Genomic DNA, 26,141 nt, shown 5'->3' on the forward strand with positions numbered 1-26,141 from the left:
CACACATGTACACGTGGATGATCTCACAGCACACACATGAACACACAGAGCACACGCACGTACACACCAGACACACAGCACACACGTACACAACCGCACACACACATCACACATGTACACGTGGATGATCTCACAGCACACACATGAACACACACAGAGCACACGCACGTACACACCAGACACACAGCACACACGTACACACACCGCACACACACATCACACATGTACACGTGGATGATCTCACAGCACGTGCACACACATGAACACACACACAGAGCACACGCACATACACACCACACAACACACACGTGCACACACCACACACTCACATCACACATGTACACGTGGATGATCTCACAGCACACACATGAACACACACACAGAGAGCACATGCATGTACACACCAGACACACAGCACACACGTACACACACCGCACACGCACATCACACATGTACACGTGGATGATCTCACAGCACACACATGAACACACACAGAGCACACGCACGTACACACCAGACACACAGCACACACGTACACACACCGCACACACACATCACACATGTACACGTGGATGATCTCACAGCACGTGCACACACATGAACACAGAGCACACGCACATACACACCACACCGCACACACGTGCACACACCGCACACACACATCACCATTGTACACGTGGATGATCTCACAGCACACACATGAACACACACACATAGAGCACACGCACGTACACACCAGACACACAGCACACACGTGCACACACCGCACACGCACATCACACATGTACACGTGGATGATCTCACAGCACATGCACACACATGAACACACACAGAGCACACGCACGTACACACCAGAGGGCGCACATGCACATCACACATGTACACGTGGATGATCTCACAGCACACATGAACACACACAGAGCACACACATGTACACACCAGACACACAGCACACACCGCACATGCACATCACACATGTACACGTGGATGATCTCACAGCACGTGCACACACATGAACACACACACAGAGCACACGCACATACACACCACACAACACACACGTGCACACACCACACACTCACATCACACATGTACACGTGGATGATCTCACGGCACACACATGAACACACACAGAGCACACGCACGTACACACCAGACACAGCACACACGTACACACAGCGCACACGCACATCACACTTGTACACGTGGATGATCTCACAGCACGTGCACACACATGAACACACACACAGAGCACACACACATACACACCACACAGCACACACATGCACACACCGCACATGCACATCACACATGTACACGTGGATGATCTCACAGCACACATGAACACACACAGAGCACACGCATGTACACACCAGACACACAGCACACACGTGCACACACCGCACACGCACATCACACATGTACACGTGAATGATCTCACAGCACACATGAACACACAGAGCCCACACACGTACACACCACACAGCACACGTGCACACACTGCACACGCATATCACACATGTACACGTGGATGATCTCACAGCACGTGCACACAGAGCACACACACGCGTATGCACAGAAAGCCCACATGTGCCTGCACATCCCGCACACGCACAGCCCACACGGACACGTGCATATGCACACGTTCAACAGAAGGATGCAGCCAGCAGGCCGACTGCGTGTGCACAGGCACACGGGTCTGTGTGCATGCCACGGAACACAGGTAATTGCACCGGGCACCGCTCTTTCTCTCTGTTCTCCAGCTCCAGAGAGCAGAACAAAGTGGCTGGGCACACAGCAGCCCCCTGTAGATGAGAGGCCGGCATCAAGCAGTGGGGAGCTGTGTGCAGGCAGGGGCAAGGCGGCCCCGTGAGTACACGTTACCTGTCTCAGTTCCTGGGCGTCCCCCTCGGAAACCAGCGGCTCACTCATCTGCAGCGGAAGCGGCTGGCCCTCCTGGCTCCCCGGGCAGGGCTCGCGGTGCGTGGCGTGGTCCATCAGCCCAGACGCTGGAATGGAAAATCAAACAGCAGTGACACCTTCCCGGAGGCATGAACAACGCAAGAACATTCCGAACTTCACGAGGAGTGATGTGTAAGACCGTCAGGCCTCTCTGAGCAGACGCAGTGTTTTCAACTCACGCACCAGTCTGTGGCCTCTGCGCCTGCCGGGGCGGTGGGGCTGGGGGGTCCGCCGCCCGAGCTCTGCCGCGCTGAGCTGGGGTGGGGGCTGCCCGAGCTCACTCCGACCCCCGCCCAAGCTGTGTCCTTACCCCGCTCCGATCAGAGAGGGCACCACTGACCGTGCTCTGGGTCTGGCTCTGTAACTGCTCTCTCAGGAAAGGCCCTTTATCTGTGTGCAGCCACTTTTCTTCTCTGGGGGAGAGGGCTACACGTGGGGAGATTCAAACACGCCACTTGTGGGACCTGGTGAAATGCACATAAAGCACAGTGCTGGAAGCCGCAGCAACAGCTCGCCACCCCACAGAGCGCTGTGGTTCTCCAGAGCACAGGAAATGGCCAGCTGGTCGGGCCAAGCAAAGCTGGCTGTGTGGCCGCACGGAGGTGGGGCTGAGTCAGAGCATTGCACGTGGCCGGGCCCTGCTCCGGGGTGTTCCTAGTCACACAGCACCTGTACCTGGGCAGGCTCCCCGAGGAGTGGAAAGGTAGCCTGGAGATGTGGTGATAGCCGAGGGGGCCTCGCACGCCCCCGTGGCGGGCCACCTGTCCTTTGTTTAAAGAGCTGACTCCAACCACAGGCCTGGCACCACAGGGCCCAGGGAAGGGCATCGGCCAGGGTCTGCTGCCTACGCTTCCCCATGGTGCAAGGCACCTCAGTGACGCAGCACGGCCCGTTCGCGTATTGGGATGCTAGAAAGCGGACAGCTGTCTGGGTACCAGCACCAGCTCCTCTGGGCATTTCTCCGCTTCCGGGGGGTGGGGGGCACAGAAGGGCCAACAGGACCCTGGCGGTGCTGAGCAGGGCCGCCCGATGAATGCGCCGTCAGGAAGGGGGAGGGACAAGGAACGCGGTCTGGGCCCGAAGAGCAGGAGCCCGGCTGGCCACCCCCCCCCGCCCCCCCCGCTTAGCACACACAGAAATACCGCCTCTACTCTCATTTCTCAAAATAATCTGTACAAATCAAGATTCCCTGAGGACTGCCTGGCTGAGCAACGGAAGCATGGCCTCGTCCAGGATAAACGCAGGCTGCAGCGAGGACGAGGACAAGGACGAGGACGGCATAGGGTTCTCAGGGTCCTGGAGTGGAACAGGGCCCAGGCCAGACGGAGGGAGCTCAGGAACCAGTGCGCGAGCCAGAGCCGCACAGAGGCAGGACTCTGGGTCCCGGCCGGCCTCTGCTGGAGGAGGCTATGTGCAGATGCCCCCATGCTCTGTGCTCCTGTGAGGAGTGCACGCAGGAGGCCAGAGAACCCCTTACTGTGCACCGTGCACATGGACGTCTGGTTTTCTAGGTTCTTTAAGAACAGCCAAAGCTGACTGCAACCCATCAGACTGATCCCACCACCGGTGGTCTACAGTCTCAAAGCCCCATCCTACTCCAGCCTCCTAAAGGCTTTTACTCAGCAAGGAACTCTCCACAGCACGCCTCACGTGCTCTGAAATGTCACCACCCAAAATGGCAAATGGTGACAAGCACTTCCTCAGACGGCTGCAGCAGAACACCGTCAGAGCTAGCTGGAAGATATGACGGCAGAAATAGCAACGCAAACGCGTTCCACCGGCTATTATTAGCCTCCAGGAAGTCATCAGGGCTAATGCGACGACACACACTGTCCCAGGCCCATGCACTCCTGATCCAGCCACGCTGGCACCCCGTCCTTGGACCCCTGGTATGCCATCCCCGGGGTCCCCCATCCTCGGCGCCCCACGGGCACACATCACACGCACAGAAGTCCTCCACTCCGCCACCCCGTCAGCAACAACCTTTGCTCATCGGTCCTGGCATCGTTTCTCTTGCACACCTTTGGTGTTCATGTGCTTGGTGACGCACTGCTTCTCTGAGGCGAAGGCCCACATCGGATTCACACCGGTGCCTGGCCTGGGCTCCTTCACCACTGCTGGTTTCCATTCCAAGACCTACAGCTATCTTCTGGAGGGACAGGCTGACCTTTTTCTGAATGTTTAGCAAAATGAGTTTTACTTAACCAGAAAGCCAAAACAGAGAATTTTTCTTCCTGGAACACACTACGTCAGGGGTGTTTTTCACAACAAGCTGTGGGGTCAGCAGGATCGTGCATAGCACAGAGCTCGGCACCTCTGGTGCTCTGTGTTGAGACCTGGGTCACTGACTCAGTTTCTTCAATGCTTTGAAACATCTTCAAAAAAAATTAACCTCAGCATAAAATGGTTTGTGTCTCTAAAGTCCTTAATTATCACAGTTAAACAAAATCAGCACAAATTGTTCAAGCTACAAGGGAACTTACGGATGATTTCACTTTCCAGGAACAACAGCAGGGCTGGTAGGGGCAGCTGTGGACGCCAGTGTCCTTCATGTCTCAGACGCAGACCCCGGCCTCACCAGAAGTTCAGAGCACGGAGCACCAGCCCTGACCTGAGAGCAGAAGGAACCCCCCCCACCCTAAGCCTGTCTGGTCTTGGGCACATCTTCCTCCTTGTCCCTGCGACCCAGAAGCCTCACTGATAACACAGGGAAGGAAATGCCTACTCCACCCAGGGACGGCCCCAGAAGCTTACACAACTGGGGTGGGAAGCCCTTTGCAAAACAATCACCAAATGCCCAAGCAGGAAACCTAACAGAGAGAGGGCGATGTCAACTAAGCTCAGCTAAAGCAACGTACTTGGCAAATGTGCCTTGGGCTCGAGGGTCCTTGGAAGACACCAAGTGGGTGAGAGCCACACAGGTCCCAGGGGGCCTGCGGGAGTCAGGGGGTGCCGTATCCTAGCCCCAGTAGGGGTCTGTGAGTGGTTAAGTGTGGTGTCAGCGTCCTAGTGACCACACAGGTGGGGGGTCTGTCTGTGGTCAGCGTGGTGTCCGTGTCCTTGTGACCACACAAGTGGGGGGTCTGTCTGTGGTCAGCGTGGTGTCCGTGTCCTAGTGACCACACAGGTGGGGGGGGTCTGTCTGTGGTCAGCGTGGTGTCCGTGTCCTAGTGACCACATGGATGGGGGTCTGTCTGTGGTCAGCGTGGTTTCTGCGTCCCGGGATTGGAACTCCCCCGCCTGAAGCCCAAGTCTTAAATGAGCAGTCCTGCACAGGGACGTCAGGGTCCCAGATGTGTACTATTGTCACGCAGATGTGTGTGCTCCTGGATGCCTGGGCCTGTTCTGGGTGCTGGAGATGTGGTCATCAAGAGACAAGTTGGGGCCGGTCCAGACGCGGTCCCGGTGTGAGAGCATGGCAGCCAACAGCACCCGAGGGCGAGTGTTGTCTCTTAAATGAGTTGGTCAGAGAAGGCTTCTCTCAAAGGTGGCCGTTGGCAAACAACAAAGACAAAAATAAGTACCCAAAATACCATAAATTGCTAAGCATGGGCCATGTTCTGAAGTCTTCTTCCTTTTTTTTTTTTTTTAAAGATTTTATTCATTTATTTGACGAGAGAGAGAGACAGCGAGAGCAGGAACACAAGCAGGGGGAGTGGGAGAGGGAGAAGCAGGCTTCCCGCGGAGCAGGGAGCCCGATGCGGGGCTCGATCCCAGGACCCTGGGATCATGACCTGAGCTGAAGGCAGACGCTTAACGACTGAGCCACCCAGGCGCCCCTCAAGTCTTCTTCCTAAAACCCATCACCCCAGGACCATGAGACAACATGAGACAGAGTGCAATCGCGAGACAGTGTACAAAACCTCAGCGCTCCTCCTACAAGCCGTCGAGACCTTCAGAGTAAGGAGAGCCCAGGGAGACACCACCCGTCATGTGGGACTCCAGATGGGGTCCTGGAACAGCAAGCACGAGGAGATCTGGACAGAGCTCAGACAGGCTCGTCAGCTGTGACAGTGAAGATGGCAGCCATGGGGGACACTCCTCCCAGCTCTTCCTCAAGTCTGAAACCACACTAAGACGTAAACAGTACCCTAAAGATGCTGTGCAAGAAAACAGCCATTTTCCACTGCTTTCCCCAGGGTGGATGCGGCCCACCTGTGTCATTCCCAGCCCCCGAAGCCCAGGAGACCCCTGGGGCCAGTCGCTGGCCGGGCCACCTACACTGCACAGGACTGCGGAGGTCTCTGGAAAGTTCTTCCCCACACCAACGCGAGGCAAACCCGGTCCTGTGGCAACACTGCCACCTGCTGGCCACGCAGCCTACCAACACGGCTTCTAGAGGAGAGGGTGAATTTCTGAGATGTCAAGTCATGGTTTCCACCCCCACCGCTTCTGCATTTTCCACCGTGGGACAGGGAAAACACAGGTGCTGGAAACAACAGCAGAGGTGACAGAGAGGGCCCGCCCAGGCCTCCCGCGAGTCCCCAGCAAGCCAGATGCCATCCTGCTGTTCTGCTCCCAAGCCCACGTGCTGGCCTCCCCCCGGCTCCCCTCCTCACCACCTGCGCCCTCATCCACTCCCAGGGCAGGGTGGCCTCACCGAGGGAGCACGGCACCTCTTGCTCCATGCAGACGCAGACACGCTGTGGGAACCCCTCCACCCCAGAGGCTGAAGTGAGCACCAGGATGAACACCCATCTGTCATCGTGGATGTGGTCCCACTCCTTCCACACACACACCGTCTGTGACTGACAGGCGAGGCCACACACCCTGAATCTAGGTGCTGCTGGGAAGATGTCTGTGGATGTGGCGAAGGCCCAGCACCAGCTGACTTTACGTGAGGCTTCCCTGAGGGGGAAGACGTGCGGCCTGTGGTCAGCAGCCTTGGCCTGTGCCCTTCCTCATGGCAGGCCCTGCGGAATCCGCACTCACCTAGCTTCCTGCCGCTGGACCACGGCCGCAGAGGCCCTGGCACGCACTTCCTGCTCCTCTCCAGCCCTGTCTGCACCTGGACACTCGGGGTCAGAGCAGGCCCAGCAAGCCTCTTCTTCCCTGTATGGCGTGTGCTGGCATCTGCCACCTGGCATGCGACACTCTCTCCAAAACCACCAGGTACACAGAAAACCCACGAATGTGGTGGAGCTCCATGAGAACACGGACTGTGGAGGCCCGGCACTGTGCCTGGCACAGGGAGTTCTCCATCAGCGCTGGCAGAATCAATGGCTGAAGGCGCTCTGCGTCGGGCCTGCCAGCCCCGGGTCCCCTCACTGCCCAGCCCCACCCCCCCAGGGGAAAACTGCAGGGTGGGGGCACTGACGGCCTAGCCTGAGGCCTCCCTCATCAGGGTCTTGGGCTCGTGGGTACTGCCCACCCTCCTTGGCCCCTTTACAGGCTTCCCAGTCCTGCCTTGAGAAGGGCCAAAGAAAAATCTGGAAATGCCAAGAAATTACCTGTTTAAATTAACACTTCCAAAATTTTGGTGCTTATGGGACAGATCTATTTTCAGGTAAATTTCTTTTGAAACGAGAAGCCATGTAGAATAACATCAAAATATTCATGTGTTAGGGAACCAGGTTACATATTAGCACTGAAATCAATCACTTCAGAGTAAAAAGAAGCAAACATATCTCTTATTGTAACAGACATCCAGCAATCAAAGTCAACAAGGAATGACTACTAGCCTGTTAGAAAAATCACAGTAACACAGACGTAAGATCACCTATGGGAAAATAAGGTATTTTATGACTTTGGGATTTCTTAAGATGGGTGCAGAAACAAACTTAAGGGGAATTTGCCCAATTAAGGATTTCTGTAATGGAGAATGACAGTCTGGCAGAGGTGGTAGCTTCTAAAGCCAACAAGGGATGCATACCTACAACATGGAATAAACAAACAGCACAGTAGAAGAAAAAAAAAAAAACCCACCACAGAACAGGCAATCCACAGAGAAACGTGTGAAGGCCAAAAGCAAATAAGGAGCATCAGATGCTCCACGTCACAATCGATCAGACATGAAAATAAAGACACCAGCAAGATGCCACCTGACAGCATCAGGACGGCAAATCTGAGAAGTCAGATGACCCCAGGCTGCTGTGGGCGAGGCCGGGGCTGGGACCTGGGACTCCTGCGACCCCCAGGGCCATGCCCAGCTCCGTGCTCCCCAGAGACACTCAGGAGGACAGCACGCCTCACCGCCAGTGGAGGCCTGCAAACCCACAAAAACTATGCTGCAGCTTTCAGAGATTCTGATTCCTAAACATGTCCCTGGAAGGCGGGCTGGGATGACCCAGACTGACGCCAAGGTCAGGGGTGGAGGGACTGGACACCCACCAGGGTGGGCAGGTAGTGCCCTGAGTCACACAGAGGAAAGGGGGAATCGCCTAACGTGGAGCCTCCCTCTCTTCTGAAAGGGCCACCAAGCCTTGCTGAGCTCAGGGGAAACCCACACAGCCCTCCAGTGTGTGATACACCCGCGCTCCGGGACTCAGGCTGTCTGAGGTGGCAGGTACTGAGGAAAATGGTCTGAAGTGTTCTCATTTACAAACAAACGGACAGTCTGCACCGGTGCACAGAACCAGCAGATGCTCTCAGTGACGCAGCACGTGAACGGTGTACCACAGGCCGCGGCCCTGGAGACCGACACGCACTTACCCGCCTGCCAGACAGAGCAGCCCTTCTCTGCTGGGGAAGACATGCTGGCACTTCCGGGCGTCAAGCCACCTTCTAACAACTCCATCTTCTTGCTGAACTGCACCTCCAAAATGGGGACAGCCTCGGGCATCTTGGCGGATATCAGGCGATAAGCTATGTCTGGCTTCCCGATGAACCGTTGGCGGACGCTGATTTCATAAGGTGTGTGAACCTTAATGTCGTCTATATCTTCTCTTTCAAATCTGTGCATGAGCAAAGAACTCGAATCACGGATTTCCAACCCGGACACAAGAATGGTAAGACTTCCTGCTTTAACATGAGATGCTGTCCCCTGGGAGATAACAGCAGGAATTCGGACCACTACCCCTTCTTTCCCAAGAGCTTTGGGACTAGCCGTTGAGGTGCCCCCCCCTGGGCTTTGTTTCTGCTGGCATCTTCCAAAGCTTGGAGCTAAAGGGCCACCAAGAAGGGGACTCCAGCTCTGTCAGCAACCTAAAAGACCAAACAAAACACAGAAACACAGTCAACTGAGTTTTAATGTTTTCTTGAAAACTGTTAACCATTTTGTAGTGTTCTTTTCCACTAGCACTCCGTGAAGCAGAAGAGCAGGAATTCCTATCCATGTGTTTTAGAAAAGAAAACTGAGGCTAAGAGCAGGATCTCGTAGGCCTACGGACACAAAGCCCATCAGTAGTAAACACACAACATGAACACACATCTTCTGACTAGAATGTTGCCCTTTTCACATTGGACCCTGGGTAATTCTGACTCAAAATAAATCCTGACCTCAATCTGGAACTTCCTGCAGTAATCTCTCCTTTCCAATGTGGTAACAAGCATGTGTGGCTACTGGGCATCCAGAGCGTGGCTGATATAATGAGGGACTGAATTTTCAACTTAACTACATGTGGCTAGTGGCTACCACAGTGGATGGCACCACTGTAAAATATCCACAAATACAAAGAGATCTACCTTGTAGCAAAAAAAAAAAAAAAAAAAGGAACCAGGAAAGGAAAAGCAAAGGAACAAAGATGAAACGGTATCAACAAAAAATAAATATCAAGATGGTGGAGTTAGACTCAACCGTATTAGTAATTATACTAAATGTAAATAGACTAAATCCTCTAATTTAAAGGCAGATTGTCAGCCTGGATTAAAGAATAAACCACCAAGACACAGCTATGTCTTGTTTATAAGAGACACTGAAATATAAGGACACAGAAACATCAAAAGCAAAGGGACTGGAAAACAGATATATTGTGCCAAAAGTAAACTCTAAGACAGGAGTGTTACCAGGGATAAAGACAGACAATACATAAAAATAAGAGAGTCAATTTGACAAAAAGACTTAATACTAAACATGTATATCTAACAAAATTTCAAAATTCATTAAGCAAAAATTAACAAAACTGAAAGGAGAAATAGACAATCACAGTTGTAGATTTCAACAAATTTCTCTCCATAATTAACACAGCAAGAAGACAAAAATGGTTAGTAAGAATATAAACACTATTTAATCCACTCAGCCTGACTGATATTTATGGAAACATCATCCAACCGCTGAATGCACACTCTTTTAAAGTGTATTCAGAACATTAAGAGTATAACACATCTCAATAAATTTCAAGTATTGAAATCCTACAGAGCATACCATCTGTACCCAAAGAAATGAAATTTGAAATTAATGACAAAAGACTAATAGAAAGTCCTCAAATATTTGGAGATTAAGCACAATTCTAAATAAATAAAGGGAATTGGAAAATATCTGAAGTGAATGAAACAAAACAATACGCAGGAAATGGCATGATGCAAACAGAGCAGTCATGAGGAAAATTTATAGTTCTCAATGCATGTATTTGAAAACTTCTTAGAAAGGTTTATAATCAGTGACTTAAGCTTCTGTCGCAAAAAGTTATAAATTAAACACAGAGTAGAAGAACGGAAAAGCAGAAATCAATGAAACTGAAAACAGAAAAAAAGAAAATATTAACAAAGCCAAAAGCTGGTTCTTTGAAGTAATTTTAAAAAATTAAACCCTTACAAGAAATGAACAAGAATAAAACAAAGAGGGGCGCCTGGGTGATTCGGTTGGTTAAGCATCTGCCTTTGGCTCAGGTCATGATCCCAGGGTCCTGGGATCGAGCCCTGCATCGGGCTCCCTGCTCAGTGGGGAGCCTGCTTCTCCCTCTCCCTCTGCTTGTGCTCTCTCGTTCTCTGTCAAATAAATAAATAAAATCTTAAAAAAAAAAAAAAGAATAAAGCAAAGAAAATGCACATTACCAGTATCAGGAATAAAAAGGGAGGCATCACCATAGATCCCTTTGGCCCCTGAAAGCCTTCTAGGGGATATCATACCCAACTTTACACCAATAAATGGGACAACTTATATGAAATAGACAAAATACTCAAAACACCCAACCTTCCAAAACTGAAGCAAGAAATAGTTTAAGAATATGAATACCCATAACAAAGTGGCAGCAAGAGAAATTTAGAAAAAAAATCCCACTTACGAATGTACCAAAGATAATAAAATACCTTAGGGATACACTTAACCAAGGAAATGAAAGACTTGTACTCTGAAAACTATCAGACCTTGATTAAAAACAAACAAACTAAAGACAACACAAACAAATGGAAATACATACTATGCTCATGGACTGGAATAATTAATACTGTGAAAATGTCCATAATTCCCAAAGCAATCAACAGATTTAACGCAATCCCTATCAAAATACCAAGAGCATTTTCCACAGAACTAGAATAATACTAAAATTTGTATGGAACCACAAAAGACCTCAACTAGTCAAAGCGATCTTGAGAAATAAGGACAAAGCTGGAGGTATCAGAATCAATGATTTCAGGATATACTACCAAGTTGTAGTAATCATAACAGCACAGTACTGACACCAAAGCAGACACACCGATCAAAGGAAGAGAACAGAGAGCCCAGAAATACACCCACACTTACACTGTCAATTAATCTATGACAAAGGAGGCAAGAATATACAACAGGGAAAGGACAGTCTCGTCAACAAACGGTGGTGTGAAAACTAGACAGCCATATGCAAAAGAATGAAACAGGACTCTTTCTTACACCATACACAAATATTAGCTCAAAATGGATTAATGGATTAAATGTGAGACTTGAATCCATAAAACTCCTAAAAGTAAAATCGCCTTGACATCCGCCTTAGTAACATATTTATGGATATGTCTCTTTAGGCAATGGAAGCAAAAGTGAAAACAAACTGTTGGGACTACATCAAAATAAAAAGCTTCTGCACAGCAAAGGAAATCACTGACAAAACAAAAAGGCAATCTACTGAATGGGAAAAGTTATTTGCAAATGATACATCTGATAAGAGGTTAATATCCAAAATATATAAAGAACTTATACAATTCATCACCAAAACAAATAAACAATCCAATTAAAAAATGGGCAGAGGATCTGAATAGGCCTTTTCCCAAAGAAGACCTCCATGTGGCCAAAAGACACATGAAAAGATCTCAACATCACTCATCATCAGGGAAATACAAATGCAAACCACACTGAGATATCACCTCACACCGGTCTGAATGGCTAAAATTAACAACACAGGAAACAACAGGCGTTGGTGAGGATGCAGAGAAAGGGGAACCCTCTTTACACTGTTGGTGGGAATGCAAACTGGTGCAGCCACTCTGGAAAACAGTAAGGAGGTTCCTCAAAAATTAAAAACAGAATTACCATATGATCCAATAATTCCACTACTGGGTAGTGGAATTCACCCAAAGAAAATAAAAACACTAGCGATAAAGATATCTACACCCCTATCTCTACTGCATTATTTACAACATCCAAAATATGGAGATAACCCAAAGTTCTCCCTAGATGGATAATGAAGATGTGACACACACACACACCCACATAGTGGAATATTACTCAGCCACAAAAAAGAATGAAGTCTTGCCATTTGCAACCATGTGGATGGAGCTAGAGGGTATTATGCTAAGTGAAATAAGACAGAGAAAGACAAACACTACATGACTTCACTTATATGTAGAATCTAAAAAACTAAGCAAACGAACAAACAAAAAGCAGAAACAGACCCATAAATACAGAGAACTGATGGTTGCCAGAGGGGAGAGGACTGGGGGAGGGGCAAAATGGATGAAGGGGAGTGGGTGATACAGGCTTCCAGTATGGAACAAATAAATCATGGAGATAAAAGGTACAGCATAGGGGACACGGTCAATGATATTGTAATGGTACTGTAATTACAATGGTATTGTAATACCAATACAGACGGCAGCTACGCTTGTGGTGAGTGTAACATTAACTTGTCAAATCACTATGTTGTGCATGTGAAATTAATAGAACATTGTGTATCAACTATACTTCAATTTAAAAAGGGGGGGCATGGATGTCCACCCTCAGTTAGCTATACTGTGGTGTGCTTTCCCCTAACTGGAGCAGTGTCAGAAAAGGTATGTGAGGAGCCTCGACATCCACCCTTACCTGGCTGCACTAGGGGTCCTTCCCCTAAGTGGGACGGTGGTAGAGAAGGCCACATGAAGAGCCATCGGTAACATGGGAAACCTTACTGGCTCAGTAGAAGGGGATGGTAACAAGACCCCCCCCAATTCTCCCAGCTAGGGCACAGTTATGGGGAAGCTTGAAATCCCACTCCCAGCCAGCAGCAACAGGTGTCTGTTCCTACCCCAAGGCACAAACAAGGGCCAAGTGGGAAATTGGGGCTCTCATCCTCACATGGCAGTAAGAGGAATCAGCTTCCCTTCCCTTCTTTCTTTCTTTCCTTTAAGAGAGAAAGAGAGAGTGGGGGAGGGAGAAAGAGAATCTCAAGCAGTCTCCACGCCCAGCATGGAGCCCGACATGGGGCTTGATCGCACCACCCTGAGATCACGGCCTGAGCCGAGATCAAGAGTCAGGTGCTTAACCCACTGAGCCACCCAGACACCCCAAGAGGAAACAGCTTCTTACTCCTGGGCACTGTGTCAGGGAAAGCTCTGCTAAAACAGAAAAACAAGATTCAGAGTCTTAATACCCAAAATGTCCAGGATACAATGAAGAATCGCCATGCCAAGAACCAGGAAAATCTCTTCTTAAATAAAAAATACAAGCAAATGCCAAAACCAGGATGAAACTGATGGAATTACTGGACAGGAATTCTAAAGCACCATCATAAAAGTATTTCCACAAGCAATTATGGACATGCTGGAAATAAATTAAAAACCACAAAGTCTTAGCAGAGAAACAGAAGACACAATAAAGTATCCGGGAATTTTTGAACTTAGAAATACAATAACTGATATAAAAAAATGGGTAAATGTAGACTGCAGCCTGAGATGAGAGATAAAAGAATCTGTGAAATTAAAGATCAAAGAACAGAAATTACTCAATCTGAACAACAGAGAGAAAATACTAAAAACAACAATGACAACAAACCCAAGGGTCCAAAACAAAAGACTGAACACCCATCACCACCACTCCAGCAGGAGAAGAGAAAGAGTGTGGGGCTGGAAAAGTATTCAAACAAATAATGGCTGAACATTTCCCAAGTTATGCAAAAAGATATAAGCCCGTAGGGTAAAAAACAAACCTAATCAGACCCACACAGCATAAAACCAAAGAAATTATTGTGAAGTTATGTTAAACAAAGAAAAGATCTTGACAGTGGCACGAGAGACCTCACCTACAGGAGAAAACCAATTCGAATGACAGCGCACTTCTCAGCAGAAACCATGGAGCCAGAAAGAAGTGGCACAAAGGTTTTCAGTGCTCAAAGAACTGTCAGTTCAAAATTCCACACTGAGTGAAACTTTTCTTCAGGAATAAAGAGGAAATTGAGGTGTTCTCGGAGGAAGAAAACCCACAAAGAAATTGCTGCCCTAAAAGAATGTCTCGAAGAAGTCAATGAATCAGAAAGGAACTGGTAAGGGCAGGAATCCTAGAACAACAGGAAGGAGGGTAGAGAAACAGAAAGAGTAAAAATATAGGGAAATAAAATGCACTTGCTTTTTTCTTTTGAGCTGGCTAAAATATGTATGGCACTTGAAGTGAAAATTACAAAATTGATGTGGTTTTCAAATAGGTAAATGAAGTTAAGATAATTAACTTACAGAGGATTTATATGAATCTGGTAGGGTAAACAGACATAAAGACAGTGGTTAGGTTTCTACACACCACTCAATTGGGTAAAATGTCAACACCAGGGGCGCCTGGGTGGCTCAGTCGTTAAGCGGCTGCCTTCGGCTCAGGTCATAATCCCAGGGTCCTGGGATCAAGTCCCGGATCGGGCTCCCTCCTCTGCGGGAAGCCTGCTCTCCCTCTCCCACTCCCCTGCTTGTGTTCCCTCTCTCGCTGTGTCTCTCTCTGTCAAATAAATAAATAAAATCTTAAAAAAAAAAAATGTCAACACCAGCACACTGTGACCAATTATGCATATACAACGTAATACCTAGAGTGACCAATGAAGAATATATGTAAGGACATACATTCAAAACAGTGTAGGTAAATCACAATGGAATTCTGAAATAATATTCAGGTAACCTACAGGAGGCGGCGGAAAAAAGAAATGAGCAACAGAGGGAACAAGTAACACAAAAAATAAAACAGCAGATTTAAGTGTTTTTACACCACAGTAATAATTACATTGCTAGGATGGGAAAGCTGCTCCAGGTTCAGTCCAATTTCTATCAAAATCCCAGCTGGCTCTTGTGCAGAAACTGGCCAGTTAATCCTGAAATTCATATAGAAATGCAAGGGACCCAGAATAGCCAAAACGACCTTGAAAAAGAAGAATAAAGTTGGTTGACTCCCACTACCTGAGTGCAAAGCTTACTACAAAGCTATGGAAATGAAGATGGTGCGGTACTGCCATAAGATCCACACATGGATCAATAATAGAACTCAGTCTAGAAACAAGCCTTTATGCGTAGGGTCAGCTGGTCTCCAACAAGGACGACAAGACAATTTAACGGGGAAACACTAAATTGAAATATTGCTGAGACCACTGGATACCCACATAAAAAGAAAAGAAGTTGGGCCCAATTCTCATGCCATGAACTGCAAGTGGATCACAGACCTAAACAGAAAGGCTAAAAAAGAGTTAACCTCTGTGACTTTGGATTCGGCAATGAATCAGATATGACACCAAAGGAAAATGATGAAAGAAGAACAGATACACTTTAAATCTTTTAGGCCTGCACCCAGCCAGGTCTGGCCCAGAGGCACGAGAGATGAAATCAGGCCCTGGGATGCTGGTATCCCGAGGAGTCGAGGATGTGGCCACGAAGAGGGCCCATAGTCGTCTCCCACGGTCAGACCGCATGCTCCAGGGAGGGAAGTCTGCTTGGCAGAAGAAGGGAAACTGCAAAGCTCTGGAAAGCTCATTTTTTGAATATAAAAGATCAATGTTGGATGCTGGATCAAGATCAGGAGGAAGAAAAGGACATTTGGTACTGTTATGCTGAAACCAAAATGAAAACAACAAAGGATTTTCTCTGGTCCCTTAGAACAGAGAAGCCAAAATAGGACACGGATGTTTTGCTACATCTGTTGGGTTGGACTAGTTTTTCCCACCATGAATACGGGAGGAACTGGATGAGTTCTTTTTTGAATATATATATTACATAAGTAAATGAATCTCTTGCTCTAAGTTATTTTAAGAAGAAAAAATTAACTGCACAGTTATGAGCTGGGAGCATTATAACGTGTTTTGAGAATTGTTCTAAAGCACAAAAGTGGGGCACCTGGATGGCTCAGTCCATAGAGCATGTGGCTCTTGATCTTGGGGTCATGAGTTCAAACCCTACATTTGGCACAGAGATTACTGTAAAAAAAAATCTAAAACACAAAAAGTGGAAAGATTGTTATTTTCAAACTTGACTCTTCAACCAAATGACACAATTTGTACATCCTTTGTGAATATTATGAAGGCCACTGATGGGACTTAAAACTGATAACATGCAGTCTGAGGAGAAAATTTCTATTGGGAAAGTTGAGGATAAAACTTTCTTTTACTCAATCTGTCTTATTTAGTTCGAAAATAAATTGTGTTTGATTCCTTGGAGAAAAAAAAAAATTCTCTTGTTTCAAAAAATATCTTCAAGAAAGTAAAATGGGGGCACCTGGGTGGCATAGTTGGTTAAGCGTCTAATTCTTGATTTTGGCTCTTGTTCATGATCTCAGGGTCATGGGACTGAGCCCCCTGGGCTCATGCCTCTGTGCTCAGTGGGGAGTTTGCTTGAGATTCTCTCTCTCCCTCTCCCTCTGTCCCTCCCCACTCCATGTCTAAAATAAATAAATAAATCTTAAAAAAAAAAAGGAAAATAAAATGACAATCCACAGAAAGGGAGCAAATATTTTCAAATCATGTATCTGATAAAGGGACTTCTACCCAGAACTCTATAAGAACATTACAAACTTCTATAAAGAACTCTTATAAACTCCATAATAAAAACACAACCACATAAAAAATGGTCAAAGAATCTGAAAACAAAATATACATACGGAAAAAAAGCATATGAAAAGATGCTCATTATCACTAGGAAAATGGAAGTCAACCACCCAGTGAGACACGACCTCACACCCACTAGGAGAGTTACAATGAAAAAGACAGATGACGACAAGTGTTGTGAGGTTGTGGAGAAACTGGAGCCCCTCACACATTACTGGTGGGGATGTAAAATAGTGCAGCCACTTTGGAAAACAATTGGTCAGTTTCTCAAAATGTTAAAGAGACCCAGCAATTTCCCTCCCAAGGGAAAGGAAAACAAACGTCCACAGCAGAACTATTCATAATAGCAACAAAGCAGAAACAACAAAATGCCCGTCAAAACTGGTCGATGGATAAACAAAATGTGATAGATCATACAACAGAATATTAGCCAGAAATCTACAGTAACAGGGCGCCTGGCTGGCTCAGTCAGTAGAACATGTGACTCTTGATCTGAGGGTTGTGAGTTCAAGCCCCATGTTGGGCATGGAGCCTACTTTAAAAAAAAAAAAGAAAAAAGAAAAAGTAACAAAGTACTGATATATCCTACAAGGATGAACCTCAAAAACATGATGCATATGTGAACTCTCTAGAAAAGACAAATCTACACAGAAAGAGTAGATCAGTGGTGACCTGGGCAGGGCAAGAACAGAGTGACTGCCAAAGGGCTTGAGGCAACTTTTGGGAGTGACGGAAATGTCCTAAAATTGGACTATAGTGATATCTGCACAACTCTGTAAATTTACCAAAAATCATTGAATTGTTCACATACAATGAGTAAATTTTACAGTATGTAAACGAGAAGGCTGTTTTAAAAAAAATCTACAAGATTTTTTGACACCTCAGAATAAAACATCAGACTATCTAGGATAGGGGGGAAACCAGTAGCCACAATCCTACACAACTCAGCAATAACATACACTAGGAAGACAATGGAAAACATCCCCAAAGTGCTGAGCTACATAGGGCTCAACTGTGAAAAGCCAAACTGTCATTCAAGAGTGCCATCTTCCAACACGTGAACACCAAGACCACACTATTTACTCACAGACGCCAATGGAAATAAAACCGAACTACTTACAACTAGATTCCAGCAAACTCCTGATAGCCAAACCGGGTTACCAACTTGTCTTCATTTCATTTAAAGAGAGATACGGAATTCCAGGAAGTAGGAAGCGTATAATCCAGATTTTTAGTATATATATACAAGTTTGTTTTCTTCGAGTTCTATGGGGCCCTTTTGCTGCTTTTGATCGCAGAGAGGCTGGCATAGAGGTTTCAACCACCATGAACTGAAGAAGCTTTCCAGCTAGAGAGAATTCAAAGAGACAAGCCCTATTTCCTTTTCCCTTCATGGGAGCCAGATACCTAAGAATGGAGAGACAAGGGAAGAGAAATTTCAACGACCACACACAAGAAAGACATGGTTTACAAAAATAGTTTGGAAAAGACACAAAGGTCAGCCCCAACCGTCAATAAGCAAAGACCACCAATCTCCAAGGAGTAGGAAAATTAGGTTTCCAGACTGAATCAATCAGCTCGGGCTGCTGTAACAAATACCACAAACCGCATGGCCGGACAACAGACTGATTTCTCAGTTATGGAGGCTGGGAAGTTCAAGATTAGGGTGCCAACAGATTTGGTTTTGGGGGAGAGCTCTCTCCCTGGCTTGGAGATGGCTGCCTTCTCATGTCCTCACACAGCAGAGACAGATCTCCAGCCTCTTCCTCTTATCCCACTGTGGGGGCTCCACTCTCATGACCTCATCTAAACCTAATCACTTCCCAAAGGCCCTGTCTCCTAACACCATCACACTGAGGCGTGACTTCAATGTATGAATTTCAGGGACACAAATACTTAGTCTATAACAGAGTTACCACAACATAATAGAATGTGTAGTTCTCAAGAAAACAATTACAAAACATACAAAGAAAGAAGGAAGTATGGCCCATTCATAAGGCCCATTCCCATCTCTGAGGAACCTCTAATATTTTAATTATTAGTCAAAGATGTTACACCAAGATCTTAAATATGTCTAATGAGCTAAAGTAAACTGTAACAACTAACTGAAAGAAATCAGAAAAAAATGTCTGAACAAAACAAGAATATCAGTAAGAAAAGGAACCAAAATCTAGAGCTGAAAAATACAGTAACTGAAATGAAAAACTGACCAGAGAGATTCAACAGCATATTTGAGCAGGGAGAACAGAGAATCAGTGAATTTGAAGGTAATACCTTTGAAATTACCCAGTCTGAGGGGCAGAAAAAAAAAAGAAGGAAGAAAAATGAACAGAGCTTAAAGGACCTTTGGGATACCATCAAACATCCATAAATGCATTATAGGAATCCCAGATGGACAAGAGAGAGAAAGGGACAGAAAATTTGAGGAAACGATGGTTGAAAACTCCCCAAATCTGATGAAAGACATGAATGTACACATTCAAGAAGCTCAACAACTCCCCCAGAAGAATAAACTTAAAAAGATCCACACGGAGATACATCATAGTTAAAGAGTTGAAACCCAAAGACAAAAACAGTTTTGAAAGCAGGAAGAGACAAGCGACCTGCCACATTCAAGAGATTCACAATAAGAAGTCGTCCAATGTAATCAATCAACCAACCACCAAGTAGCTGGCTGAACAGCCTAGAGAATAGAGCCATACTGGAGACTCAGTGTTGGTCTCCAGATTGGGTGTGCAGCGGTGGCCGTGGCCAGGCTGGCCTCGGTGAGTTGAAGTCCATGTTGCTGAGACCCATCATAACTTCCATGTCTGTCACCATGGTCACTTTGCTCATGGGCCTACTGGGCAACTGCAGGAGATGCTGGGGAAACAGGCTGACTGGTATCCAGAGAAAAGGTCATCCTATCCACTTGATTATCACAATCCTCCTCTGCTGAAGAGACTCTGGTGAGCAGTCACACGGGATACATCTTTGCCTTTTGTCCCACTCAGAGAAGTCTATCCATATACTTCTACCCCAGACCTCCCTGTCATGAAGTTTCCAATCATGTTTCTTCCATTCCCCAAACATCCAGCCAAACCACTGGCCACAGCCAATCAGTATGCAGTTGAGCCTCTAGCCATTCCTCCTTCCAAGGAAACTGTTGAGTAGAGTACCACACAACGGTCACCAATCTCAGGGGCCTCCAAACACGTCTGCTCACAGCCATCTTGGAGTTACCACAGAACACAACATGGTCAAGCACTAGATGGAGCAATGCCTTACCCAGCTTTACTCACATGGAGAAGAGACAGAACAAAATCAGGTCCAATAGTAGGCACTGGTACCTCACGGCCAGGAGGTGCCCCTGGCAGCCGATGCAGGACAACTGGCTTATGTACATCCCTCTCATGCTTCAGCTCAAGGACCAACCCCTCCCCCACAACTATGGAGTCTGAAATACGGAAGCCTGGGGGTGTGCCTGAGAGCCACTCACATGCATGCTTCTGTAGAACAAAAGAGCACTGATTGAGCCTGTAACAGGGAAAGCCATTTCCCTACTAGGGGATAAGCCTGGCACACGCTGTGTGTTCCAGGCCTAAAACCCATTCTTATGAGGCTCAGAGTGCGTCCAAAGACTTCATGCACAAGACTGCCTTCCCAACACAATGAATTTGCAGGTGCAGGGCTTGAAGTTCGGCCCACTGGGAGGATTTCTGAGTGATGCCCGCATATTGCACAAAACCATCTGTAAACCAGGCTCCACTATTTTCCTCCTCAGTCAATTACTGTAGGGTGTTCCCGGTGTAGGGAATGTGCCCTAGGTGCAGGCGGGGAGACAGAAGGCGGTATGGCAGGAGTGGGGGCCATGTGACCTAGCCTGTGCTTTCAGGGACTGCTTGAGCCTGATCTCCTGCAGCAGGGCTTTGTTCTGAAACCCTACAGGCACTCACTGCGACTCCCTATAAAGGTCCGCAAAGGCTCCAAAGAGAACCCCTGTCTACCGCAGATACTCGGAGTGCCGCTGGATCTGCTGGATCATGTGGCCCAGGTGGCACCTGGACCTGCCACAGAGCCTTCCTGTTCCAGGCCCCACTCAAAACTAGCAACTTTTCAAGTCACTTGGTAACTGGCCAGAGGAGCACACCCAAATGAAGAGTAGGTTGCGTCCAAAATGCTAAGGGGCTCACTAGGCGCCGTGTCTCCTTTCTGTTTTATCTTTTTTGGGTTTTATTTATTTATTTATCTGAGACAGAGAGAGAGAGCGCACGCGCAAGCATGTGAGTGGGGGGGGAGCAGAGGGGGAGGGAGCGGGAAAGAATCTCAAACAGACTTCCAACTGGGTGTAGGGCACGATGTGGGGCTCAAACTCATGACCCTGAGATTGTGACCTGAGCAAGCAAGAGTTGGACGCTTAACCGACTGAGCCACCCAGATGCCCCAAGTATGTCTTCTTTTTGGTTGTAGGAAGAGCCAGATGCAAAATCTATCCTTCACCGTAAAAGAGATACTTCAGCAAGCCCCACTCCAATGGAGCCCTAGAAATTTCAATGAGGATGAAAGTCCCTAATTTCTGTCAGATTTCTTTCCCACCTCTGACAAGCAAACATCTTTCCAGTGCATCTAGAGTAGCTGCTACTTCTTACTTGATCCAGTCCGCATGGTATCCCCCATGTAATAGGCCAGCATGCTATCCTGTGAAGGGAGAGACAGTCAAGGGCCCTGTGACGTAAAGCATGACACAGGGCTGGAGAGCTGGTATACCCCTGAGGTGGGACAACGCGGACGCACTGCTGGCCTTGCGGCTGAAAGCGAGCTGATCTGGTGGTCCTTCCTAAGAGCAGGGTGAGAGAGCATTTGCCAGACAGACCACTGCATAGAACGTTCCAGAGGATGTGCTCACTTGCTCAAGCATCTGGAACAGCAACTGCAATTAAGAGTACCACCTGGTAAGTTTAAGACAATCCACCTTTGTTCTGCATGTCAAGTGAGTGAGCTGAGTGAGGGTGATGTGGGGCTCGCTATCCACGCACCCTTCCAGTCCTTGACGGGGGCACTGATCTCAGAAATCCCTCCAAGAAGAGTTTACTATCCCAGCCAGTCCAGAGGCTCCCACTTGGCTTGGCCACCAGAACAGCCCACACTGCACAGGTCAGGGAACCGTGTGCGATTCTGCCTGCTGCTGGATGATGTGCTCCAGGACTGGGATGGGCTCGGGGCCTACTGGGCCCACTGTGACAGTATGAGGCAGACCTGAGTTCGAACTCCACTGATCCCTTGACCCCCAGAAGCCCCTACTCTGACTGGTCTGCTGGCATCGGGTCAGTTCCAGCAGCCAGGGGTCCCGAAAAGTCTGACTGCTTCCTGCTCCCCAGTGCACAGCTACCCTGGTTAAATGCCTCAAGTCCCGAGGGGGAAGGCTGGGAGAAAGAACAAAGGTGTAAACTTTAATTAATTAATTTATAAAGATTTTATTTATTTATTTGAGAGAGCAAGAAGGAGAGACCGAGAGTACAAGTGGGGAGGAGAGGGAGAAGCGGGCTCCCCGCAGAGCAGGGAGCCCGATGTGGGGCTTGATCGCAGGACCCTGGGATCATGACCCGAGCCGAAGGCAGACGCTTAGCCGACTGAGCCACCCAGGCGCCCCCAGAGGTCTAAACTTTTAGCAGCAAACTGGGGTCCTTCCAGCATCCCCATCATTCAAGGGGTTTCAGACCTGCAAACTCGGTCTTCAAGTCTGGGCGCTGATTCAGGAGCCACGACTGCTTTTTAATTCAAGTTAGAGGCTTGCTCACTTGACCCAGCCCAAGTATGAACTGGGTCAACTGGGACGCCTGGGTGATCCTGGGGTCCTGGGATCAAGCCCTGCATCAGGCTCCCCGTCCCTCTCCCTGCTTGTGTTCCCTCTCTTGCTATGTCTTTCTCTGTCAAACAAATAAATAAAATCTTAAAAAAAAAAAAAAAAAAGAACTGGGTCAACTGCCCATCTACTTCTCCTCCAGGGGCACAGGTCTCTCGGAGTCAGACTATTCTGATCACGGCTTTGGCTCTGCTGTCCATTATGGTGACCATCCCCGCTTGTCTTCAGTGGCCAAGGGCCACCGCCTGGCACAGCCACCCCAGAATCTAGTTATCCCTACTGAAGAACCCTCTATGTGGAGAAAGACAGAATACCAGGGACCTCTGAAAACAGGCGTGAAGCTGGGCCTCAAAACCCAACAGGCCGGAAGTTCATTTAACGAGAACCCACCTGGTGCTGCCAGGCCCCACCTCCGTCCAGTCACCACTGAAGGGGGCGTGGTGAGCTGTGAGCAGGAAGTGGGAGCAGAGGCCTCCCCCAAGCCGGGAGGCACACCCCAGGCCCTTATGCAAGAGGCTTTCCAGAAAATCCTGAGAGATAAGAGGACAGCCAACCCACAAAGCAACAACAGGCTGCTATTCAAAAGGAACATTTGGAGATTAAAAAATAAATCTTAGAAATTAAAAATATCCCAAAAATGGAAGGGTAGGAGGAAGATGAAACTCAAGAAATAGTAGAACAAAAAGACAAGGGGAAAAATGAGAACGCCATCAGAAGATCAGTCCAGGACGGCTGAGAACCAGACAACGGGAGTTCCAGAAGGAACACACTTCAAAACTGAAAGGCAGAACCACATCACATGCTCACCAAACACCCGTGCCAGCAGCCCCCACGAGCCAGGAGACCCCCACGAGGAGCACCCGCTGGCGGCTCTGCGGGAGCTCGCTGTGGAACTGCGGCACGTGTGGCCCTGTGCATGCCCCTCCAGCTCGGGCTTTTGCAGTTCGGTGCTCCCTGCACTCTTCCTTTACTGCTACTTTGCCCATTTAAAAACTCTTACAAAGGGTGCTTTTGTACACATCTACCTTCAACTTGGTTTTGCATTATTAACATTGCTTTGAGGTGGATCCAAGTCAGTCTGTGCAGACCTAACAGGAATCAGTGTATTGAATCCGAGTCAGCAGTGATGTGGGAAACAAAGGCAGAAGGAAAGGAGGCTAGAAGTATTTGTCCTACACCCTGCAGCCTACTGACAAATACTGTGTTACTGTTAATGCCCGGCTACAGGGAAAGACCTCCTTGGTCTGACAGTAGCAAGGGCTGGGGTAGCCCGGTCGTCCTCAGCAGACGAAGATCCTTTTGGAACCTCCCTCATCTTTACTCCCCACCCACCCCAAAGTATAGCTCCTCGTAACCCCAGCAGCAGCTCTTTCCGCCCACGGGCCCTGCCCCGTGCTTTAATAGAACCACTATTTTGCACTGAAGACATCTCAAGAGTTCTTCCTTGGCTGTCGGCTCCGGACCTCACTTCCACTCAAAAACTACATAGTAGTAGTGACTGATGACTGCATCCCCTTGAGGATCGACTGACTACAGCTGCCTCGGTGAATGTGCCCGTCCACACATGCCGGGCTTGCTCATGGGGTCTGTGCACCTTCGGCTTAGCTAGGTCCTGCCGGTGGCCGAGCCAAGTCCCATCGGTGACAGCGACACGAGACGTCTCGTCCCGACCCACACCCTGACGGTCAGTTGGTGTTGTCCCACATCTACACTTGCTGGTTCAATCTACCTTTCTCTAATTACTGGAGCGCCAGTACCTCCCTCTCGTGGGCCGGGCTCATCCGCTTAAAAACAAGGCCGTGTGCCCTGGCCTCCCTGTGCCCCCTGCCCACTGGCTGGGAAGAGTGCTGCCAACAGCTTCTGACGCAGCCACGGAGCCACACGGGGCCCCGGGGCGTGACCCAGAGCAGAGCCTTCGACCTGCCCGGGACGCTGACCTTCCTCTGCACCTCTGTGTGGGGGAAACAGCCTCCCAGCTTCTGTATGCCACGGCATCTGCGGCTCTCCGTGACGGCAGCCGACCCTACACTCCAATCAACGGCCCCTGCCCCTTTTTCTACCGAACTGGCTTTTTCTCATTCTGCCATATGAGCTCTCTACCTAGTTGGGTATGAATCCCTGGGTGAGAATACAAGTGGATCCTACAAGCATTTTCTCTAGCCTCAGGTTCATCTTCTCACTTTTGCGGTTTCTTCGGGTTTTTTTTAAGATTTTATTTATTTATTTGACAGAGAGAGACACAGCGAGAGAGGGAACACGACCGGGGGAGCGGGAGAGGGAGCAGCAGGCTTCCCGCTGAGCAGGGAGCCTGATGTGGGACTTGATCCCAGGACCCTGGGACCACGACCCCAGCCAAAGGCAGACGCCCAACGACTGAGCCACCCAGGGACCCTATCACTTGGCCTTTTGTTAAAAGAACATTTCTAAATTGCCAGATTGTTCTCCGAAAGGATTAACCAACAGACATTTCCAAATAGCAGTGTGTGAAAGCGCTTATTCACTATCCTCCAGCTGGTACTGTGTATTCTTCCTTTAATTTTTTTTTTAATTCTTATTAACTAGATCATCAAAACTAGATTTTTATTATTTTAATGTTGACATAGCCCCCCAGTGGAGGGCTGGGGTCGGGCCTGCTCTGGGATGCCATGTGGTGACCCAAACTCCAGCTCACGTCTGAGTCCTAGGGAGGATTCTCTGCATGCCACCAGCAGGTGAGGGGAAGAGAACACACAGATGGGATGGGAGGCTTTCAGAGACCAGGTCCGGAAGTGACCTACATCACTCCTGCCCACCACTCAGTCCCATGACCTCCCCCGCCCCATGATGGCATGGAAGGGCGGAAACTGCCCAGCTATGTTCCCAGGACCAAAACTCACAGAGGTCTGAGCACCTTCCACCTCAGTTACCACAGGCACCCCTCTTAAGGGTAGATCTGGGGCCGTTCCCTGCAGCACTGGGCCTTTCACCATGCAGGCACTTAGGAAAGAATATCCCAAAATAGCCACAGGTGGTAACTACAGACTGGGGTCACTCGGGGCCAGGGGTTCTCAGCACCAGTGGCCACGTGTCCCTGATGTGAGACAGCACTGCCTACGCTCAGGGCCCACCACGAGAGGCTGCCACCCCGTCATGAGCTCTGAGGCAGCCCTCCCAGGCACTAAAACCCCTTTCACATTGCACACGGCTTAGGGTCAGGGCAGTGCCTGGCAAACTGGGGTCTTCGGGAC

At 48.5% G+C, this 26,141-nt stretch overlaps 1 protein-coding gene across 1 annotated transcript in view; it reads right to left on the reverse strand.

Moving 5' to 3' along the window:
• Positions 1-26,141, reverse strand: part of SNAP47 (synaptosome associated protein 47) — a 46,472-nt gene that overhangs the window by 11,496 nt on the left and 8,835 nt on the right. Inside the window, 3 exon segments of the mRNA XM_021690877.1 lie at positions 1,885-2,009; positions 8,614-9,022; positions 9,024-9,105. Coding sequence (XP_021546552.1) covers positions 1,885-2,009; positions 8,614-9,022; positions 9,024-9,105 — 616 coding nt within the window.

The sequence above is a fragment of the Neomonachus schauinslandi genome, chromosome 7 (assembly GCF_002201575.2).
Source record: "Neomonachus schauinslandi chromosome 7, ASM220157v2, whole genome shotgun sequence".
Taxonomy (NCBI): domain Eukaryota; kingdom Metazoa; phylum Chordata; class Mammalia; order Carnivora; family Phocidae; genus Neomonachus; species Neomonachus schauinslandi.